The sequence below is a fragment of the Lutra lutra genome, chromosome 17 (assembly GCF_902655055.1).
Source record: "Lutra lutra chromosome 17, mLutLut1.2, whole genome shotgun sequence".
Lineage (NCBI taxonomy): Eukaryota > Metazoa > Chordata > Mammalia > Carnivora > Mustelidae > Lutra > Lutra lutra.
This window is the reverse complement of record NC_062294.1, coordinates 26,371,903-26,392,909: the sequence shown is the minus strand read 5'-3', so window position 1 is coordinate 26,392,909 and position 21,007 is coordinate 26,371,903. Positions and strand designations below refer to the sequence as shown.

General features: G+C 44.1%; 1 protein-coding gene and 1 long non-coding RNA gene across 2 annotated transcripts; one reads left to right on the top strand and one right to left on the bottom strand.

Moving 5' to 3' along the window:
* Positions 1–1,302: 1,302 nt before the first annotated feature.
* Positions 1,303–14,429, bottom strand: CFAP20 (cilia and flagella associated protein 20). The gene is made up of 6 exons (XM_047712310.1): positions 14,086–14,429; positions 4,719–4,798; positions 3,907–4,018; positions 3,131–3,319; positions 2,213–2,323; positions 1,303–1,727 (listed from the first exon to the last, which is right to left on the bottom strand). Exons 1-6 carry the CDS (start codon positions 14,167–14,169, stop codon positions 1,722–1,724), a joined length of 582 nt encoding a protein of 193 aa, XP_047568266.1. The 5' UTR covers positions 14,170–14,429; the 3' UTR covers positions 1,303–1,721.
* A 288-nt stretch (positions 14,430–14,717) lies between these two features.
* Positions 14,718–20,098, top strand: LOC125089116 (uncharacterized). Its single transcript, XR_007123859.1, has 2 exons — positions 14,718–14,787; positions 19,612–20,098. It is a non-coding gene; the product is annotated as an uncharacterized LOC125089116 (long non-coding RNA).
* The last annotated feature ends 909 nt before the right edge of the window (positions 20,099–21,007 follow it).

The window sequence follows — 21,007 nt, the reverse complement described above, 5'->3', positions numbered from 1 at the left end:
GACCAGGTATATCTGCACATGCCCTCCTCTGCCCCCAGACTGCTTTCCCCAGAAATGTTGCATGGGGTAGAGCTACATCATCTAAGTGTTTCACTTTTCTAAATTTAACTATTTGTGCCAGGGTCTGTCATGCCACTAACCAAGCATATGCCCAAGAAGAAGTGTGATCAGGGAAAGTAGGGTACGGTTTCAGTTCTCATGTGATTCAAGTGTTTAATCTTTTTTTTTTTTTTTAAAGATTTTATTTATTTATTTGACAGAGAGAGATCACAAGCAGGCAGAGAGGCAGGCAGAGAGAGAGGAGGAAGCAGGCTCCCTGCCGAGCAGAGAGCCCGATGCGGGGCTCGATCCCAGGACCCTGAGATCATGACCTGAGCCGAAGGCAGCGGCTTAACCCACTGAGCCACCCAGGCACCCCTGATTCAAGTGTTTAAAGAAACACTTTTCTTCTAAGTCACTAAATCCAAGGCAAGCACTTCATCTGGAGCTTACACAGGGACATGGGGAGTGGCTGCCAGGCTGAGAGACACTGGGCGTGCTGTTATAGAATAGCATGTGCAGCTCCAATACGACAACTTCCTAGAGTATTTAAGAGCATTCCCGGGGGGCCTGGGTAGCTCAGTTGACTGTCTGCCTCTTGATTTGGGCTCAGGTCGTGATATCAGGGTCGTGAGATCAAGCTCTGCCTCGGGCTCTACACTCAGCTCAGTCTGCTTCAGATTCCCTCATCCTCTGCTTCCCCACACCCACTCTCTCTTAAATAAATAAGAAAATAAATAAATAGATAATAAAAAGAACTAAAAAAAAAAAAAGAGCCATCTAGACTAGATGCCACTTTGTCTTAAGCTTGACATGGGCCCTAAACCCTAGTAAAATGACTCTACTGGTCATATGCTGGGCAAATTTTTTTCCATTTAGTTTATCTTGGGAGTTGTTCTGCATCAGTATCTACAGATCTGTCTTTTTTTTTTTTTTTTAAGACTTTATTTATTTATTTGAGAGAGAGGCAGTGAGAGAGAGCATGAGCGAGGAGAAGGTCAGAGGGAGAAGCAGACTCCCCATGGAGCTGGGAGCCCGATGCGGGACTCGATCCCGGGACTCCGGGATCATGACCGGAGCCGAAGGCAGTCGTCCAACCAACTGAGCCACCCAGGCGTCCCCTGTCTTGTTCTTTACGTGCTTACTGCAAGCTACTCCAGAGCAAGAGTGTAGGGGATATTCTTTGGAAAGAGTTCTATCTTCACAACATAAAGGAAAAAAATATATTTAAAAAAATAAACTAAAAACAAATTTACAAACCAAGAATATAGTATTTTATTTATTTCTGGATTATGAGTATTACACAGCATATACATATATTTAGATAATATATAAAACAATGAATAAACCGTAGGAAGAAATATTGGTCTGAAGTTGCCTTACGGGACATCTTTAAATCTGTAAGTTCGTGGTAAGTGTATCTCCCCACACACTGAGGCAGGCAGCAGGATAAACTCCACCATTTATGTTCCAAAGGACGGCTTATTCCTCACTGTACTTACAATGCAATTATGGCATTATGGCATGGTCACTGGTGTCCACAACAGGGGACACCAAGTAATAGATAAAAGAACCACAGCACAGTAAACTAATAGAAATATTTGTTTTTTGTTGGTTTTTTTTTTTTTTTTTTTGCATTGTCTTCCAGATAGTTTCCTTTTTAAACTAAGAGCCATGTCCAGTTATTGCTGGAGAAAAAGAAACAAACAGAAGAAGCATCAGTTTAAGTTATCAGAAAATAGATGGTCAGTGCCAATGACAAGAAACATCCCCCCTCCAGACTCTGGTGACACTGCAGGGGACACCGGACTGTGCGGAAATGCACAATGTTCAGCAGCAGTCAGGCATGTAAGCGGCTGCCATTTTGTCAGAGGATACCGATGGGCCGTTGAAGAGGTTTGGATGGAAGACATTCTCCAAGGAAGGCTTATGAGCAGGAAGCAGGGAGGAGTAGGACCACCTTGTGGAGGTGGGGACAGCAGTAACAAAACATTTCACAGGACTGATCCTGATTCAGTGGTGATGGTGGAAGGAGACCTTAGGAAGATCTTAGGATGAAAAGTACTCCAGCCCCCATGTCAACATGGAGAGGCTCTGCGGCTGACCTCAAAAGAGCACACTTTCCGGCTTCCCCAACTCACCATCTGGCCTCCTCCAAGGAAGGCCCCCTTACCTTTGCTTTGTTCTGAACTGGGAGATACAGTTTGAACTCTGCTGGCAGTTCATCTTCTGAGTAGAGTCTGTCTGAGAAGTAAACCCTTCGGATGCGACAGTTTGCATGAATCTGTGGGTGCAAGACTTATTTTAAGAAACAAAATATGGGGGCGCCTGGGTGGCTCAGTGGGTTAAAGCCTCTGCCTTCGGCTCAGGTCATGGTCCCGGTGTCCTGGGATCGAGCCCCACATCGGGCTCTCTGCTCAGCGGGGAACCTGCCTCCTCCTCTCTCTCTGCCTGCCTCTCTGCCTACTTGTGATCTCTATCTGTCAAATAAATAAATAAAATCTTTAAAAAAAAAAAAAAAGAAACAAAATATGGGGGTGCCTGGGTGGCTCATTTGGTTAAGCCACCGCCTTCGGCTCAGGTCATGATCACAGGGTCCTGGGATCGAGCCCCGCATGGGGCTCCTTGCTCAGCAGGGAGCCTGCTTCTCTCTCCGCCTCTGCCTACCGCTCTGCCTGTGTGCTCTCTCTCTCTCTGACAAATATATAAATAAAACCTTTTTTAAAAAAAGCAGGATGTATGACATCCTTGTCTTTAAAAAAAAAAAGGAAACAAAATATGATTGGCCTTCCTCTTTTCTTGCTTCTCCTGGAGCCTCTCCCATGATGCTGTCAAAGCTTCCTCTCTTTGGCATCTCCTCAGCATGGCCTGGGGTGGGTTCAGGCAAGAGGGATATTTTGCTTGCTATGCTCTCCCACTATATCTGAGCAGACCCCTGAATGTGTCCTGGATCTTTCTGAGCCCTCTGGACAGTGACTTGGGCCCCTCAGCCAGAAAGCCACACTGTTCTGTCACAAGAGCCACAAGCCAGCAGCAGGCAGAGCACACTCCCCTCTCCTGTCCGGGTCTCCATCAGGAAAGGAGCTAGTACCTGCACTCTTAGGGTCTCGATATAATTTGTGCCGTACGCCCGCCTAGTGAAGTCTGACAGATTGAACTGAATCTGGTTCCAGCCATCATCCAACCGCATGGGCATGGTACAGATGAAGGGTTTGACTCGGGTGGTACTCTGGTAGTTACTCGCCCGAAACCGCCGACGCACATTCTTGTCATCTAGTACCTATGAAACACAGAAAAAGAGCCATAGTAACTCTACTTTGGAAGAAGGAGACAACCTTGGTGACGCAAGGGACTGAACTCCCATAGGCTGGTTTCCCAAGGCTGAGGCCCAAGGGAGAATAAACAGACCAGATACAGGTCACACTGGATGCAGATGGCCCGGAAGCAGCAAGTTTATCTTGTCAGTTGCTGAGACATCAGCTGCTTTAGGGCACATGACACAGCCGAGGGCCCACAGACCATAGAATGATTTCATAAACATTCTTCCATTTGAAAAATCACAAGTACTACAACGAAGACCAACAATAACCAGCAGTGAACAGACACACTCTAACCTTCAAGCTTTGCGATCCCATAGCTATCGTTCAGACTTCCTAGGTGCTTGCTGCTGCTTTAAAAACTTGGCATTGAAGTTTGATTACTAATACCAAATTTATGTCATAATAATAATGGCTGCACCAAGTGTCTAGCAGAGGCAGAAAAGACACACAAAAGAATAAGTATACTTTCCTAGAGCTACTTTCTCTTGCAAGTTGACAGGTTATCCCTCTGGTAGAGCTAAGAGTATACACAAGTCCATCTACTAACCTGTACTTCAAAGGTAAAATATTTCTTCAGATTTTTGATAATCATGACGAGGAAGGGAAGTTTAATCCCCAGCGTCTTCTTTGGGTCTGCAGGACACGTGATGTATGTGGTGCTGCAGAGAGAGGAGACACTGATAAACACGCCGGTTGCCTTTTCTTCTGTGGGACACACCACAAAAACACGTGATCCAAAAGGTAAACTGGAGAGTAGATCTAGAAGATCCAGACACATCATCCAATAATCCCTCAATCCCGATGCTTTAAAAAAAAGAAAAAATACTGGACTCCAAAACACAAGCTTCACACATGGCTAGACATCAACAAGAAAATACCTGAAAAACAAAGCCTGGCTGGCAAGATGAGCAATTTCCTCCAGTGAAGACGGCTCCCCTCTGGTCTAAGGAGCCATCCAATAATAGAAAACCCAAACTAAGACCACAATAACTAGGAAAACCGCACTGTGGCCCAGGTCACCCAATGGATGATTAGTGCCACCCCTCCACGCATGTCCACATGCCTTGGTCAAGTATTAATAATAATATAACTAACCCACAGCACTTACTATGGGCTGAGCAGGCGCTAAATGTGTTTACACACAATTCACTTACTCAATCTTCACAATAACCCTATTATCCCTATTTTACAGGTGAGGAAACTGAGGCGTGAGGGCTTAAGTAACTTGCCCAAGGCAAGGTGTGAGCAGCAGAGCTGGATCCCCATTGGGTCATCGCCCCACGGTCTGTGCTCTATGAACCCCTACCATGCACTGCGTCGCCAGCGCAGTGTCTCTGGGCGAACAGAGGGACTGCCTACCTGACATTTGTTCCTTCAATCTCTAGCACCAGGGACTGGATGTCATTATCAGTGATTCTTTTGATGTGGCCATTCCGTACCTACAAAGAAGAAAATTAAACTGATCAGTACTGAAATATTTGGCAATAACTTTGTTAAGATTTTGAAGGCCAAATGGAACCATTTAAAGGAGACCACAGTAGCCCTCGAGGCATGACAGAACCGTGTGACATGGCATACTGAGCTTTTGTGTCAGCAAGCCATGATATTCCCTCTCTACAGGGTCCCATCAGCCAGCACAGGAACTGCAGGTGAGCTGGCAATCCATCCTCCAGGACAATGTTGTACACACTGGGCACGAGGGACACTCATCTACATTCTCTGACTTAGTCCAAACGACAACCAAAATCACTAGGTAGCTGGTATTTCACAGACGTGGACACTGACACCCGGAGAACACAAATGAGGATCCCGAGAGAGTCAGGATGAACGACCAGGCTTTCCACAGCCCCTGCACTGCCTGACACACTCTCGCCAGAAAGGACGAATGCTGGGTGCCACTGAGAAGGAGGGTGGCAACCAAAACAGGAAAGCATTCCGCCCTCAGTAGGGAGCATCATTCTATCTTCTACAAAGCTTAGTACTGTGCTCCTACTTCCCGTTTCCCTACCTTCTGTTCCCTAAATTCCCGTGTGTTGTTTTTTTTTTTTAAGCTGCTTTCTTTCTTTTTTCTTTTTAATTTAAATTCTAGTTAGTTAACACAGTGTAATACTGGTTTCAGGAGTAGAATTCAATGCATCACTGCACTGGGGGGATACGACCCCCAGTGTCATCACAACAAGTGCCCTCCTTAATGCCATCACCATCTAGCTCATCCCCACCCACTTCCCTCCAACAACCCTCAGTTTGTTCTCAATCGTTAAGAGTGTCTTAAATTTCGGGGTGCCTGGGTAGCTCAGTGGGTTAAAGCCTCTGCCTTCGACTCAGGTCATGATCTCAGGGTCCTGGGATCCAGCCCTGCATCGGACTCTCTGCTCAGTGGGGAGCCTGCTTCCTCCTCCCTATCTGCCTGCCTCTCTGCCTACTTGTGATCTCTGTCAAATAAATAAATAAATCTTTAAAGAAAAAAAAAGAGTCTCTTAAATTTCAACTATTTTTTAAAAAATATTTTATTTATTTATTTGACAGAGACAGCGAGAGAGGGAACACAAACAGGGGGAGTGGGAGAGGGAGAAGCAGGCTTCCTGCTGAGTAGGGAGCCCAGTGTGGGGCTCAACTGCAGGACCTGGGATCATGGCCTAAGCCAAAGGTAGACATTTAATGAGTGAGCCACCCAAATGCCCCTAAATTTCAACTTTCTAAAGTAAGAATTCAAGTCTCATCTTTGCCATACACAGAAGCCTTCTTTAGCATTTCATCCCAAACCGACCTCTCTTCTTTATGATTTGTCTGTCTGGCTCATGTAGCCTAGAGGTCTTAATTTAGCACCTCATCCCACATTGTCTTGTACTGTCTGCTGCATATGTAGGAGGTATAATATGGGGAGAGATCAATACTCAATATGGATTTCCCTTTTCAAAATAATTCAGGAAAGCAGAATTAACTTCAAGCTCTAAACTCGGAAGCACCTAACATGGACGGAGCAGAGAAAGGCACAGGCATTTTCAACACGGGGCTGGCCTATTAGGGCTGAATGTATTCACAAATGAAAAAGATCTACCAGCTTTAGAACAGTATGCTCCAAAATCATGTAGTCTTTTTCCAGGTATAGTGAAAATGGCTGTACTGGCCTGTCATGGTCAATGACTCAATCCTTTGGCTTTCCACTGGGCTTGCACATTAAGAGAGAGCACAGTGTCAAGTCTGACAGTTGCATTTTTCAAAACTGCTCATTAATAATATGGCATTTTGTGTTTAGACCTCAGTATCTATGACCTCTGTTACTATGAATTTGATCCACTTACGGTGTGCTTGGTATTCCCATGTAAGATCAGATATTACTACTGCCCATCTCCTCCTGAAAGATGCAACTGAGTCTTGCCTCCTCGAAAAAGTCTAAGCTCAAAGGTAGGGATCAAGTATTAAGCATCATTTGTATCTTCTACAATGCTTAGTACTATGCTAGGCATAAACTAAGCATTCAAATATTTGCTGACTTCTGGAATTTGTCACCCTGAGAGTTGGCAAGGATGAATAGATTCAAGGAGGATTTTAAAAAAATTCCTGGATAACACATCCACCATGGACTATTATAGGAAGCCAGAGAGCCTGGGGTATGTCACAAAGCCCGGGAAGCTGCCAGCGTGAAGAATGCTTTCCCACAAATCAGCCTTTGGTGCCCATTATCAGAGACAGAATGCATGGTGGACGGGCCCCAGATCTCTGCCAATGCAGCATTTCTTAGGTCCTTAAGACACAAATGTCACATTGAAGTGCTTCTCAAACAAAGCTGGCGACACCCAATGCCCTCCTGCTTCGAATTCTGGGCCTCTTTCCCAGGGAGATTAAGAGCACAAAGCCCTGGGTCTGTGTACCACATGCCAACACTGCCCACCTCATCCCCCATATAAACACTCTGGCAATATTCACGAAGCAAAAAACACGAAGTGGCAATATTCCTCCTCTGTTTGCTAGCCCACAGCTGCTGGGGAAAATCAAGCCGACTTTTCGGTGAAGGAGGAATCAAACAAGAAATTATTTCCGTTTCCAAATAACATGATGCAGTCACATTGCTAAGAGCTGCCAGTATTCCAACAAGACACAAACACTAATTTTATAACATACCTCTAATTGTTCTAATATAATTATAGTTACATCTAATATAACTTCATTCTTTCTTTAAAAGGTACATAATGCAACATCAAACAGATGGTTAACTTGAAAAGATTAAGGGCTAAAGGACAACTAAAAGGCAACTTGTTGCAATTGACCCAACACTGCTTAAAAGCATGGCCTCAAATCTTGGGTCTTCTGAAGGTCTCTCCTAGCACAATGAGAATTATCTATCAGCTCCAGAAAGCCCAGCCAGATTTCACAGGGAAGAAATGTTAGGAAACTTGCTTCTGCCCATCTCAAAGTTTACAGCAGATGACTTCACTCCAGCAAATGTGATTATTCAAGTCTTTACAGAAGAAAACAATGCCTTACATTGCACGCAGAAGCCAACAGACTGGAAGTCAAAACAGACTTGGTGTAGTCTCTTCTGCTTTTACCCCAGAGGCAAGCTCATTTTTAGCTAGACTTTCAATAACTTCCTAAAGAGAAATTTTTCTCAGCACACATCAACCACCACACTCATAGACTTAATTCTTACAAAATTAATTAACGTAGTCCATAAAACAAGAGAAGTCAGGAAAAAAGGCAGCTTTTTCAAAGGAATGCCACCAGTCTCTCTGGAGTTTTAAGTATTCTCCTATCACGAGCTGCCAGAGCTCTGAAATCAAATTAAGTTGATTTGTTAGTGAATTATGATTTTTCTCCTTTATTAAGTCAAATACACACTGGAAAAATACTCACTGCAAATGCTCCCTGGAAAAGAGGGGTGGGGAGGCTTGGGGACGCAATTAACCAGAGATAATAAGCACTTAAAGGAAACCTCCTCAAACCTCTCTAGGTTCTAAAATTAGGATCAAAGGGAAAAGGAGTGGACAATTTGGGGCAAGTCCTCCCAACCACCCTCCCTGGCAATCTGGCTGTCACCGCCTCAAACTGTAAAGGTCTTCCAGGAAGCCACCCCCTCCTCCTCAGTCCAGCTTCTGACAAACACATATAACAAGATACATGGCCTCAGAAAGCATTAACTTCCTTTCCTCAGCTCCTTCCAGTTCAGAGGTCGCTAAGCAGGCCTGGCTTTGAAATGAAGACAAAATGAACTGGTCAGCATTTATTGCTTACGGTGGAAGTGGGTTTATTCTACTTCCCTCTCTAAATGAGAAAGTGCCAATTGTTGACTTGTCAATTCTTTTTTATTTTATGACACACTCCCACTATCAAGGTGTGAGCTACAAGTGTTTCATTCCTCCAAAAAATAAACAAAGCCAATCTCCCCCCCCATGAACTCCCTACCCCCACCTGCCCCACCCCCCACATCACCACCCCCAAGCTATGAGCCACAGAACCCAGGCTACTAGCTATTACAAATGAGAATGGTTCTCAGCCCCTGCAGACAGACACCAGGAAGGGAACCTTCAAGACCTTCTTGCAATCAGTCTCCCAGGCTTTCCATGGTTGCTGGGGCAACTAATAAAGAACAGTGATTTTTTTTTTTTTTTTTTTTTTTTTTTCAATGTAAGCTCCAGGGAGGAGGGTCAAGCTGAGGGGAAAAAAGTACTCCTGGGATAGGGAGGAAGCTGGCCAATGCTCCATATTTCTTCAAGTGTTTTAAAAATAACACATGAGTTGTATGCATTCCCTGCCCCCACCTTTCATTTCTCTGGCTCCACCCACTTATCCTGGCGGACAGCTGAGCCCTCAGCCATCTGGCATCCTAGTCTTAATGACACATGTTCCAATTTACATTAAGCCATTAGAGCTGTCCATTTCAGCAGGAAAGTTTCTGCTGGCAGCTAGGGGCTGGGATCTAAGTCTGAAAGCAGGCAGAGGGAGACCTCTGTGGGGAGAGCTGGGCATAGCTCTGCCTCAAGGCTTGGGCTTTGCAGGCTCCAATGGGTCAATTAAGTGCACTGCTAACCAGTCTCCCTAGCAATTCCTTGCAAGGGCAAGTATAATCAAAACTTATGCCTTCGCCCAATTATAGTAAAAGCTGTCACTCCGAATAATAAACATCATCAGACTGATCCAGGGAAAGTCTTCCAAACAAAACAAAACAAAACAAAACAAAACAAAACCACCAAACAAACCGTTGTACTACCTTCCTGCCCAAATGCCCTTGCCTCTATGCTACTGGAAACTGCAGCAGTTTAACAAGGTACTGGTAAGGTTTGTTAATTTAAAACTGGGTATAGAAACTACCTTTCTGGAGACAGTTGATTTTTAAAATTGGGAACAGGGGAAATAAATAAATAAAATTAGGAACAGGGAATGGGAGTCTAATACTATCTAGCAACAACCACAAAGTCTGGTTCTAATATTTAGCTTTGGAACAGGCAAGGATCAGCAGCAGCTGAAAGACAAGGTGAGAGGCAAGAAAGGCAGAGAAGCTGGTATGAATTAACATTCTCATCTAGTAAACTTTTAGCATATGAGACTTAGATTTATATGTGAAATATGAAAACTGTATGTTTTATATAGGCATAAATGGGAATAGAACCATCTGGTATTTTCTTTACAAACCAGAAGTAATGTCTACATTAAACAAAAAAGTCCTTTAGTAAATGTAGTATTTGCTGGTCCCAAAAGTTAAGGGAACATCAAGAAACCCCTAATTTCTTCTCAGCTGAGGTCTTGGGGCTCCTGGGTGGTACAGTCGGTTACGGTCCAGACTCTTGGTTTCAGCTCAGGTTATGATCTCAGGGTCGTGGGATCAAGCCCCACTTCTGCCTCTGGCTCAGCGGGAAGTCCACTTGAGACTCTCTCTCCCTCTGCCCCTCCCCTCTGCCCTCCCTCTCATGCTCTCAAATAAGTAACATTTTTTTTTTTTAAATTGCAGAGATCTCTGTCAGGAAGATTAGAGTATAGCCAGGCATACAGACTTTCAGAAGCTAATTTCAAGTATGAGGAGTCTGATGAAAAGGAAGTAGAGGTTCTCTAAGGGGATACAAATGAACTTAACCTGGAGGGACAAGTGGATATAAACTAATGTAACCTGAGGAAGTGCCTTTGCACTGTGACCTAGAGACTAATGAAGAGTGGCAGGGTGGGTCCCAGCAGAGGGACCAGCAGGTATAGAAGCCTTGAAGGTTCAAGAAGGGTTTCAGTTCAGTGGGAGGTCACTGCTAAGGTGAGGAGCCTGGGGGACGTGAGCCTGGAGAAGCAGTGAAGCGGGCACCAGACCACGTTGAAGCGGGCACCAGACTATGTGCTGTGAGGCCTAAGAGCCATATTAAGGCTTTGGGCCTGGGAAAGCCCTGGTACAATGACAAAATTATCCTAATTTCTGAAGTCTGACTTTACTGCACTTCCTATTCCTCAGCATCAGTTACAGACTTACTTACTCTTGAGCAAATTCCTCAGTTTCCCACCCTATTTAATACTGTATGCTATAACTCTGCTGTCAAGCATTTCTTATATACATCTTCATTTAATCTCCATAATCATGGGAGGCGGTAGCATCATTACAAAATGAGAAAACTGAGTAGGTAAGTACTTGCCCGAGGTTACACAGCATAGGAGAGAAGGCAGACCCAGGACACAAATCCACTGTCCCAACTCCAGCCCTGGGGTTTCAAGGTAAAATACTTTTCTTCCCCTTAAGGAACTGGTAGTCTAGTGGGAAATACACAATAAACTGGCAACCGCCATAAGTGTGCTGTAGAGGGCCACAGGTGTACAGAGGAGACCTAACTTAAGCTCCCAGTGAAATAATGTTTAAATTAAGATTTGAAAGATGGAATGGGGGGAGGTAGTATGAACTTCAAGGAGTGTAGGATAAATGCAGGTGTTACAAATATTAGTAACCACACCCGTGAAAATGGAGTTTGTCAATTCACTGGTATTAGGAATATGGCATTCACTCCTCACATTCATTAGGAGACGCAGAGCCTCAACAGAAGCCAAACCTAATTTTTCCAAGATTATTCTTCACAAAAAACAAATAGAGAAATCCTGTCTTCATAAACTCGGAAGGAGAACAGTAAAGTTTGTGAAATCAAAATAGTAAAAATAGCCATATGTACCTACTGGCAAAGGTCAGGGCCATTTCTAGATAATTGTAGGCAATCCATCCCTACCTCTAATAGACTTTGCCTTTACTACAACTTTGCCTTACTCCCTGAGAGCAGGGAAAATGTCGTCTTCTCTCTTCTTATCTTTAACTGTGGCTCAATAAATCTTTGGTAAGTCTATCAATTCCCAGTGTTTCCCCAACTGGGTTGGATTCCCGGCACTTCCTGAGGACTTTGTTAATATAGCCGAGAAAAGGCACACATACAACAAAGCCTACGGATCTGACCCCAAACTTGCCATTTTCCTTCCTTACCTTTTCTTGCCCCAGGGAAAAAAATTCACCCCTAACACTTTTCAGTCTAAATAGGAAAAGTAGAAACATAATTAACTTTTACTATTACAAGAACTTTGCCTAAAATGAGTGTTACTCGAAATGTTTTGTCTGTTTAATTTATTCCATGTAACCCTGCCAGTTGTTCTAATGTTTTCACACATGTTTATGTCATTAGGGTACCATCTGACCTCTAGTGGCGTTGTTAAGGGACACAGTGCACCATGGTTACTTTGCTTTTATGTTCCATGTGTAAACATGTTGACTAATCAAAAAGCTGCATTTGAAAAATAAAACACACTACAGAAGACCAAGCTCCAGAAGGGTTAAAATGGACAACTCCGGTAAGTTTCACCTACTAGAAATGCTAAGGTCTCACCACCCCTGGAATTTTTTCAGGGTTAGTAAGTTCTCTGACCTGCTCTGTAAACCCCTCTTAGATTAGGTCGCATTCTCTAGTTCGATTGCCTCATACTGACACTTTTGTTACAACTCCATGTTCAGTGGCACACAAGGCCACTCTCTCCACGACAGTCCGTAACTAAGTCAAGCCACATCCTTACAAAGTTTTCAGGTACATTCACTCCAAGCTCTCTTTGCAGAGATGTGATTTAGAGTTTACAGTGTTTATTATAATGTGAACAAAACCATGGAACTGAAAAACCTCAGTAACATAGGGGAAAAAATTAAAGAACTGCTTTCCTGTGTAATACTCTTGGTATTAGCCTTAACTTGTGGATAGAAGCACTGTGAAAGAAGAAAGCTGGTCAGGTTTTTCAGATAAGCAAAAGGCTCAAACAACCCACTACATTCAGATCTTTCAACTATCTTACAAAACTGACATTAAGAACATACCACCCTCAATGCTTCTTTGGAAATGCAGATATCCCTAGTGATGACAGGCATAAGGCTATCTGTGTTCTCTCTCAATCTCTAGGTGGCCCAAAATGCTTATCTGGGGATATGGGAAGACAAAGATTTGTTCTGAGATGAAATCCAAGATTCTTGACTTCATTACCGATAAACTGCTTATGTAGATGATTCCACATCCATCTCTATAAAAACACCATTCAAGGGGCGTCTGGGTGGCTCAGTGGGTTAAGCCTCTGCCTTCGGCTCAGGTCATGATCCCAGGGTCCTGGGATTGAGCCCCACATCGGGCTCTCTGCTCAGCAGGGAGCCTGCTTCCTCCCCTCTCTCTGCCTGCTGCTCTGCCTACTTGTGATCTCTGTCAAATAAATAAATAAAATCTTAAAAAAAAAAAAAAAACACCATTCAACATACCACTTCTTTCTGTTGTCCCCTGAGGAATCACCTGCCTTTCACAATAGAGTACCTGTCTTAACTTAAAAAGGGGGGGGGGGTTTACAGCTGACAGAGAACATGCATGAGAAATGAAATAACGAAGTCATAAAATGCAGACCAACTCACAGCATGCTAGACACACATGTCCCCTACTCAATACCTCCAAAAAGGAGACGAAGGGCAGGGTCATCATCTCCTGGGCTCAGTGAAAGTGTTATCCAGTGGATACCTCAATAAAAATAGTGAGGCTGGTACGTGGCTCTGAGCTTATTACTCCAAACAAAACTTTATCACCATTCTGCAATTTTCCTGATGTAGACACCAAGCACGGAAGGCACAGCACAGACCCCAAGTAGCAACGAACGTGGAGCAGGTGCCAAAGGGCACCGACTTCTACCTTGTTTGAGATCACTGGAAGGAAAGGAGCGAATGAATCATATCCAAACACAACTGCCTTCTGGCTTTGTCCCTGTGAGGATGCCTGGAACAAAGACTCTGTGTCTTGTGCCCAGCACAGTGCCTGGCACAAAACAGGCTACCAGTAAATATGTGTGAAATCAGTGAACAGCAGCTTCTTTCATCTCTATGTTCCCAAAGCAACCTCAGTTAAGTTTATGCATTTCACGCTAGGATATGGGCATTATATGAATGGGGAAACCGAGGCTCTGAGGAATTGACTGACCAAGTCAAGACGGTGGCGAGGGACCACTGTCCCAACCCCACCACGGCCGCAGGACACTTAAACACCAGCCACGCTCACCCTACACGCAACCCCCACCCCCTTGCTGACAAGACGTCCATACCTCGCGCCTCTGTCACACCAGCCTGGGGACAGGTCACAGCAGCGCCCGCCTGGCCTCCCCGGAGCTCCAACTTGGCACAACTACCCGCCACCACCCCGTCCCCAACCCCCGGAGGAGGGGGCGCGGCCCCTGCACCCCGCCCTGCCACCGCCTCCCAGCTCCTAACCTTTTTGTCCCAGATCTGCAGGGGTTTGCTGCCAATGCTGTAGAGGATGGAGAGGAAGCCGCTCTGGAATGTGTTTTTGAACATCTCGCCCGCGGCCTTCCCAGCCGCCCCGGAGCCGACCTCGATACGAGCACCAAGTGGCTAAGGGAAAGCAGGGGCCGGTCCTGGTTCGAAGATGAGAAGCTGCGCTCCTGGCCGCCTGATCTACCCTTACCCGCGGCTAAACTTGGGAGCCAGACTCTAAGTCCTCGAGTTTCAGCTCTCACAAAATATACGCAACCTCAATTCAGAAACCACAGCAACTGCCTCCCGCGCCGCTCCTCCCGCCTTAAATGGAGGCGACGGGCCGTGCGCCGCGTAACATGGATCCCTCCGCCTGTTTGACCCGCCCCCTGAGCGCGAGGAGCCCAATCCTGCCACAAGAATCACGAACTTCCTGTCCCTTCCGCTCTTAAGTCCCGCCCCAGTTCCGCCTCCTTGTGGAAAGAACTCAGTTGTCAAGGAACTATTTTTCCTTCGTAGTCCCTCAAAGTTGCTTTTAGAAGGCGGAAGGAGATAGAGGATTGTGGAATGTGTGGTACGCGAACTCGGTGTCAAGGAAATGTGGCTGGGTAGGGTCAGGGGAGTGAAGACCTGGCCCCGCCCCCTGGGGGACTGGGAGGAGTTACAAGGGCAAAAGAAAAGTGGAGAAAGGCGCGGAAGGTAGCGTGGCTAAGCAATTGCTTACCTGGTGTCCTGAGAATGTCAAATAGATGTTGGCTAAGTGCAGGATAATATTAAAGCAGCCGACCCTTATTGTGTACTCACCGTGCTAAGCACCTTATACGCATCATTGCTTAATTATCAAGGGAGTCGCTATGACAACTCCACGTTATCTCGTGGGATGCAAACCAGTGCTCTCAGAAAATGTATTACTTTCAATGCACTAGCAAACCAAAAGCCTGAGCATTAAGATAAAAGCAGAAATTAATAAAATTAAACAAAATAAAGTTGAGTTGGTTGAGTTGAATCAATAGCTGTTTTAAATCAATTAATATTTAGAAAAGGTTTAAAAAGACGTAAAATAAGCTCTGATATTTCACGTGTGGAAGAAATCGCGAATGTTGGAGACCAATCGCTGCTGAGCATCTCCTCAATATTATACTGTGTGCCCAGGCCTGTGCTGGGTATTGTGGCTGCCAGAAAAGGAGTTTGCTATTAACATCCTCATCAAAACCGCTACAAATAGCTAAGATCAGTTGAGCATTTATTAGGTGTCAGGCACTATACTTTAGTAGAAGAGCTTTAGCCTTCACTAGATCATTTAATCCTCACAGCAACCCTGTGAACAATCTAACCAGAATTTCCAGACATGGTGTGGGGTGGGGGATGGGGGATGGAATATATGGATCTTATTAGAGTAGAAAGTCAAATTCTTTTATATGAAACTTATTTTTGGATGACTTATTTTGGATGACTTGTTCACTTTAGGCCAGTGAACAATTTATCCCTTGTTATTAAAATGTTCAGGGATCCTGCTTTGCCTCTTCCATCTTCTGATGACCCTAGATGTTCCTTGGCTTATGGCATCCTCACTCCAATCTCTCCACCATCTTTTTTTTTTTTTTTTAAGATTTTACTTATTTATTTGACAGAGAGAGAGAGAGATCACAAGTAGGCAGAGAGGCAGGCAGAGAGAGAGGGGGAAGCAGGCTCCTGCTAAGCAGAGAGCCCGATGTGGGGCTCGATCCCAGGACCCTGAGATCATGACTTGAGCCAAAGGCAGAGGCTTAACCCACTGTGCCACCCAGGCACCCTCTCTCCACCATCTTGACATAAACTTCCTCTGTGTCCTCTCCTCTTATGAGCACACCAGTCACTGGACTTAGTGTCCTCTTTGAATCTAGTAAAACAGCATCTTGAGAATGCATCCACCAAGTCCCTCTTTCCAAATAAATGCCCGTTTCTATGTTCTGGGTGGACATGAATTTTGAGGGGACACTATCCAACTCACATATACCTCATCAGAGAGGACTTCTTTGACAACCAACCTGGAATGGCACCACTCCCACCCCAACTATTTGTCCCCTACCCCACTTTATTTCTTTTATAGAATTTGTCATCACTTCATCATCTATATTACTTATTGTTATCTCCCTTCCCCTGATTTTGATCTTCTGGGAGAAAGAATTTGGTCTGTCTTGCTTATAGTTGTCTTCCCAGTACCCAATCCAAGTGCTTGCATAAAGTGGGAATGCAGTAAGTATGTGTTGAATCAGTGAATCTGAGTCATGGACCTGTGGTCCTGGTCACTGTAGGCCCAGCACAGGCTCTGTCTCTCCTGGCCTCAGTAGCTCCACACCAGCCAGCCAGTGGAAATCTCCTTCCACTCTGAATTGGGGCTCGCCTATCCCATTTGCCTGCTCACATTCCTCTCAGTAACAGTGCGTTCTTAACTAACATGGAACACCTTGAGCGAGTGTGGGCCTAAGTGCCTCGAACAGAGAGCCAATCAATGAGTGAGCTGATGGAGAAAATGAATGTTTGCTTCTCCTAACTACCCATTCTCAGTAAGCGTCTGCCTTAACTGTGTTCTGTTGTTTCTTACGTTGGGGTTCAAAGTTGATTGTGATTATGGCTTTGGCTACAGTAAAGATGATTTGTTCAAAGGTTTGGAAAACATAAATTAGTGAGTTGGCTCCATTGTAGGCTTAATTTTGGTGTGCAAACTTTTCAGGTGCAGACTGTGTCTTCTTCTGCACATGTGTCTCAGCACCTACACATCACGGCAGGCACACGATGACTGACTGGATGGATGGACGAGTAGAGTAGAGCCAAATGCTCATCTCTGACATTTACTTTCGTTTCAAAGTTAACATTGGCCAAATTAACCTAAAACTGCCTCTCACAGAAAAATGCATTAAACACTATAATTCTTGGGGTGCCTGGGTGGCTCAGGGGGTTAAAGCCTCTGCCTTTGGCTCAGGTCATGATCCCAGGGTCCTGGGATCGAGCCCCACATCGGGCTCTCTGCTCAGCAGGGAGCCTGTTTCCCTTCCTCTCTCTCTGCCTGCCTGTCTACTTGTAATCTCTGCCTGTCAAATAAATAAATAAAATTAAAAAAAAAATAAACACTATAATTCTTTTTTTTTATTTTAAAGATTTTATTTATTTATTTGACAGACAGAGATCACAAGTAGGCAGAGAGGCAGGCAGAGAGAGAGGAAGGGAAGCAGGCTCCCTGCTGAGCAGAGAGCTCGATGCAGGGCTTGATGCAGGGCTTGATGCAGGGCTCGATCCCAGGATGCTGGGATCATGACCTGAGCCGAAGGCAGAGGCTTTAACCCACTGAGCCACGCAGGCGCCCCAACACTATAATTCTTTAAGACTGCTTTCCCTTCATCAACATGAAGTCATTTAATGACAAAACACAAGAAAAAATCTTGCTAATGAGCTGCTTTCTTCAATGATTCCTATAATCAGAATGGGGTGGATGAGTCAGTTAAAAAAGTAATAAATAGAAAGGAAGCAGAATTTACTGGGACAGTAAAGGGATTCCAATCTGGGTAGTGGGTGAGGAAGCTCAAATGATGCAAATCAGGCCATTAAGAGTTTCAGAAGAGGTTAACATTATTCTAACTATCATCAAATGAGGTACAAGATAGGGGTGGTCTTGAAAACCTCATTACTACTGCAAGGGGCTTAGTTTGTTGACCTAAAATTTGGGTAAAACCATTGTAGAAGAAGCAACCAGTACTTGACCATCCCAGAATCTTGGACCATGGATGTATCACAGTCCTGAGTTTAGACAGGTTACCTTGGTAGGATGTCAACCCACATAGAGATGAATACAAGTAAGTCAAACCCATGATATCAGTAATCCATGTCAACGTGGGGAGTAAGCTTCCGATTATTGTGACATTTCGTTATTTAAGATAATGTATTGGAGAATCAGATACTTTGAATTTCATTTGAAATTCTTAAAGGAATGTGAAATTAAATCTGTGATTTTAATTTAAAAATGTTGAAGACACTAAGTTTATAAACAATTATTGTTTCAAGATTTTGACTTATTAAATCTATGAGTTTAAGTATGTTTGCATTTGAATGCTTAGGAAGACTTCATCCGATTTTAGGTCTTTCCTTTTAGCTATTGGAAATATTTGTAGAAATCAAACAGATTAAATATATGGTTGACTTTGAAATGTCTAAGAAAACTAGATTAAGTGTGCAAGCAATATTTAGTCTAACCCATTATATTTTGAGTTGATTGAGTATCAATCAAGGAATAAGCAAAAGTGTTTATATATAAAACCAACTAGTTGGTAGTTAGAACAAGATTTGGAAATCAATCTTAGGAACACAAAATAGATTTTAAATGTACAGCTTTAATTATTAAGGTATTAGAAACACCAGTAATTGTAAGCATCCTTTTCAGTGTGCAGAGGCTCTGGTCAGACACCAGAACCCAGGGGACAGTGTTTGCTCATGTCAAAGCCCAGAAACTCTGAACACTGGCCTCTGAGAGACACAAGGGACTTGCCACACACTGGCAAGGCAGAGTTTATGCCTTACTCCTCCTTGCTGATCGGGGTGGGAAGGTACAGTAATGAGGGGAGTAGTTGTGCCTGAAGAATCACCCTTTAGCTCAGAGCAAAGACGGAAGACTGCCTTGGAAGTGGGTGTTCAGTTGGTGGGTGAAGGACCACTGCTTGCCATCACCAGTGGTTATAGCCAAAGACCATCAGCCCTGATGACATCAGTAAAAGATCCAATGGTGGGCAGAAAACGCTCCTGCTCATCTGAGAGTGAAGTTCAAGTGGGACTGTGTTGGGCCCCTGCGCATTATTGTTGTTTTAAAATTTTATTTTTTAATTCACATACAGGAAAATGTATTCTTTTGGGGGGCTGTACAGTTTTGACAAAGGCACTGAGTCACATAACCATCGCCATATTTAGGATACAGACAGTTCCATCAACCCCCAAAATTTCCTCCTGTTATCAAGCCCCCCACCCTGTCCTGGCCATGCCGAATCCCTGGTGACCACAGATGCGTTTTCCATCTTACATTTTGCCTTTCCCAGAATGTCACAGAAATGGAATTACTTAGTAAGTAGCCTTTTGAGTCTGGCTTCTTTACTTAGTACTATGCATTTCAAATGCACATTTTAAAAGCTTGCTGAATATTCCTCAAAGTGCTGCTCATCCATTCTATACCCACCCTCTGCCCAGGGATATTTTATGACATTTGCCAGCCCCCTCCTTGCTTACTTTTGAAGGCTTCCCTACAGCATATCAAACATATTAAAAGGTAGCCATTTTTCATATTTAAGGTAACTTTTTTCTTGTTTTTTTTTTAAAGGATCTTTAAAAATTGCTTTTAAATGATTTGATTTGGTGATTTTAACACTTCACTACCATAAGAGAAATATTTTTTAAAGCAAATAACAATGAAGCTCATAGGATTGGAAAGACAGATAATTACATTTATTAATTTTTTATTTTGTAACTTTCTTATGTGAGCGCCAACACTTTTTTTTTTTTCAGGTTTCAAACATTCCTGCTTTCCTGGAAAGCTCAAAGACTGTAGGCACTATGTTCTGAGTGCCTGACAGAGTCCCACAAGAGTTCCACAGCTAAAGGCATCACAGTTCCAACCTAGACCAGTGAGAGAAGGGAAGAGAAGCCTGCTTTCTCTGAATCATGGCAATGTCCTAAGACAAAACAAAACATATGGCACAATTCCTTTTTAAGGTTTTATCTCACAAACACAATGTACCGCATAAAAATATATGTGCAAATGTGTTCACTGCGGCATATTGGTAATAGTTCTGCCAAGAGTCTATCATCGGTAAGGACTGCTTTGCCTGTGGTACGTCACCCGCCGGAACACCACCCAGCCACGAAACACAGGTGAGGTAGATCTGTACATGCTGACAGTGAAACTGTCACAACTCCGGGAAAGCACAAGTTGCAAAAAAAAAAAAAAAAAAAAAAGACGTACAGTTTGATGACATTTCTGTAAAAATAAAAATTGTCATCATTTTTTAACTTCATAAACGTGAAGGAAAAAAAAATCACAAGATATACGCCAAATTTAACCATAGCTACCTCCAGGAGAGGAAAGAGATTTCGTATGTGTTTGTGTGTGGCGGGGTAGGGGTGGGCGTTAGGTGGGGGAAAGCTTTCATGATTGACTTTTAGGTAACATTTGCATTTTTTGCCGTGAGCATATAGTACTTTGGTAATTAGAAAAGTTAAACAAACATTACTTTAAACAGCCCAAACACAAAGCAGGAGCACTGAGATGAGAACTGATACTCTGGATTTCCAAGCACGCTGCAGATAAGCCTTATAGACTGTTTTTGGGTAAGCAGGTCCCCTGTCCCCTTTTCTCAAGGTCAAAAAAGCCTAAGCAAAAACTCCTCCTTTCCCTTTATTCCACAAACTCTCTCCCACCCAACAGTAGTCATCGACAAAAAAGAAACGTATCTGAAATGCTTGAGAGGTTTCTGGAAAACAAGACTTGTCCACGGGGAAGTTAAAGAGCACCTCGGTTGAGAAGATAAACGGGGAGCTAGCATTCAGGTTCTGCATGGCATCTAAGAATTCCCGAGCCAATCAACAACATCTACTTTGCAGAGACCCTTCTCATCTGGGAAGGTTCTCAAATGCCAATGGGTCAACATGGAGTGATGGGCTAGGTAGGTAACATGCACACACGAAGCACCATGTCTGTAGGAGCTTCGAGGATGGGAGACCACAAGAAATTTGCAGAGCCTTGAGTCAAAAGGGCCGCATGAGAGAGCCTGCTTAGGAAAACCAGGCCAGCGGTGGTGCTGCAAAGTCCCAAGTCCATCCACTCGGTGTCCTGTTGGCCTTACAGTCCGCTGGCAGCAGGCCTGCGGGCCCTCGTCGCTGGTGTCCGGGGCCAGGCACTGTC

Excerpts from the sequence above, each read along its gene's own strand:
- CFAP20 (XM_047712310.1), bottom strand. The coding sequence starts at position 14,169 with ATGTTCAAAAACACATTCCAGAGCGGCTTCCTCTCCATCCTCTACAGC. Across the intron at positions 4,799-14,085 it reads TGCAGATCTGGGACAAAAAG|GTACGGAATGGCCACATCAA; the intron begins GTTAGGAGCTGG and ends TCTTCTTTGTAG. Across the intron at positions 3,320-3,906 it reads ATTTTACCTTTGAAGTACAG|GTACTAGATGACAAGAATGT; the intron begins GTTAGTAGATGG and ends TGTGTTTCATAG.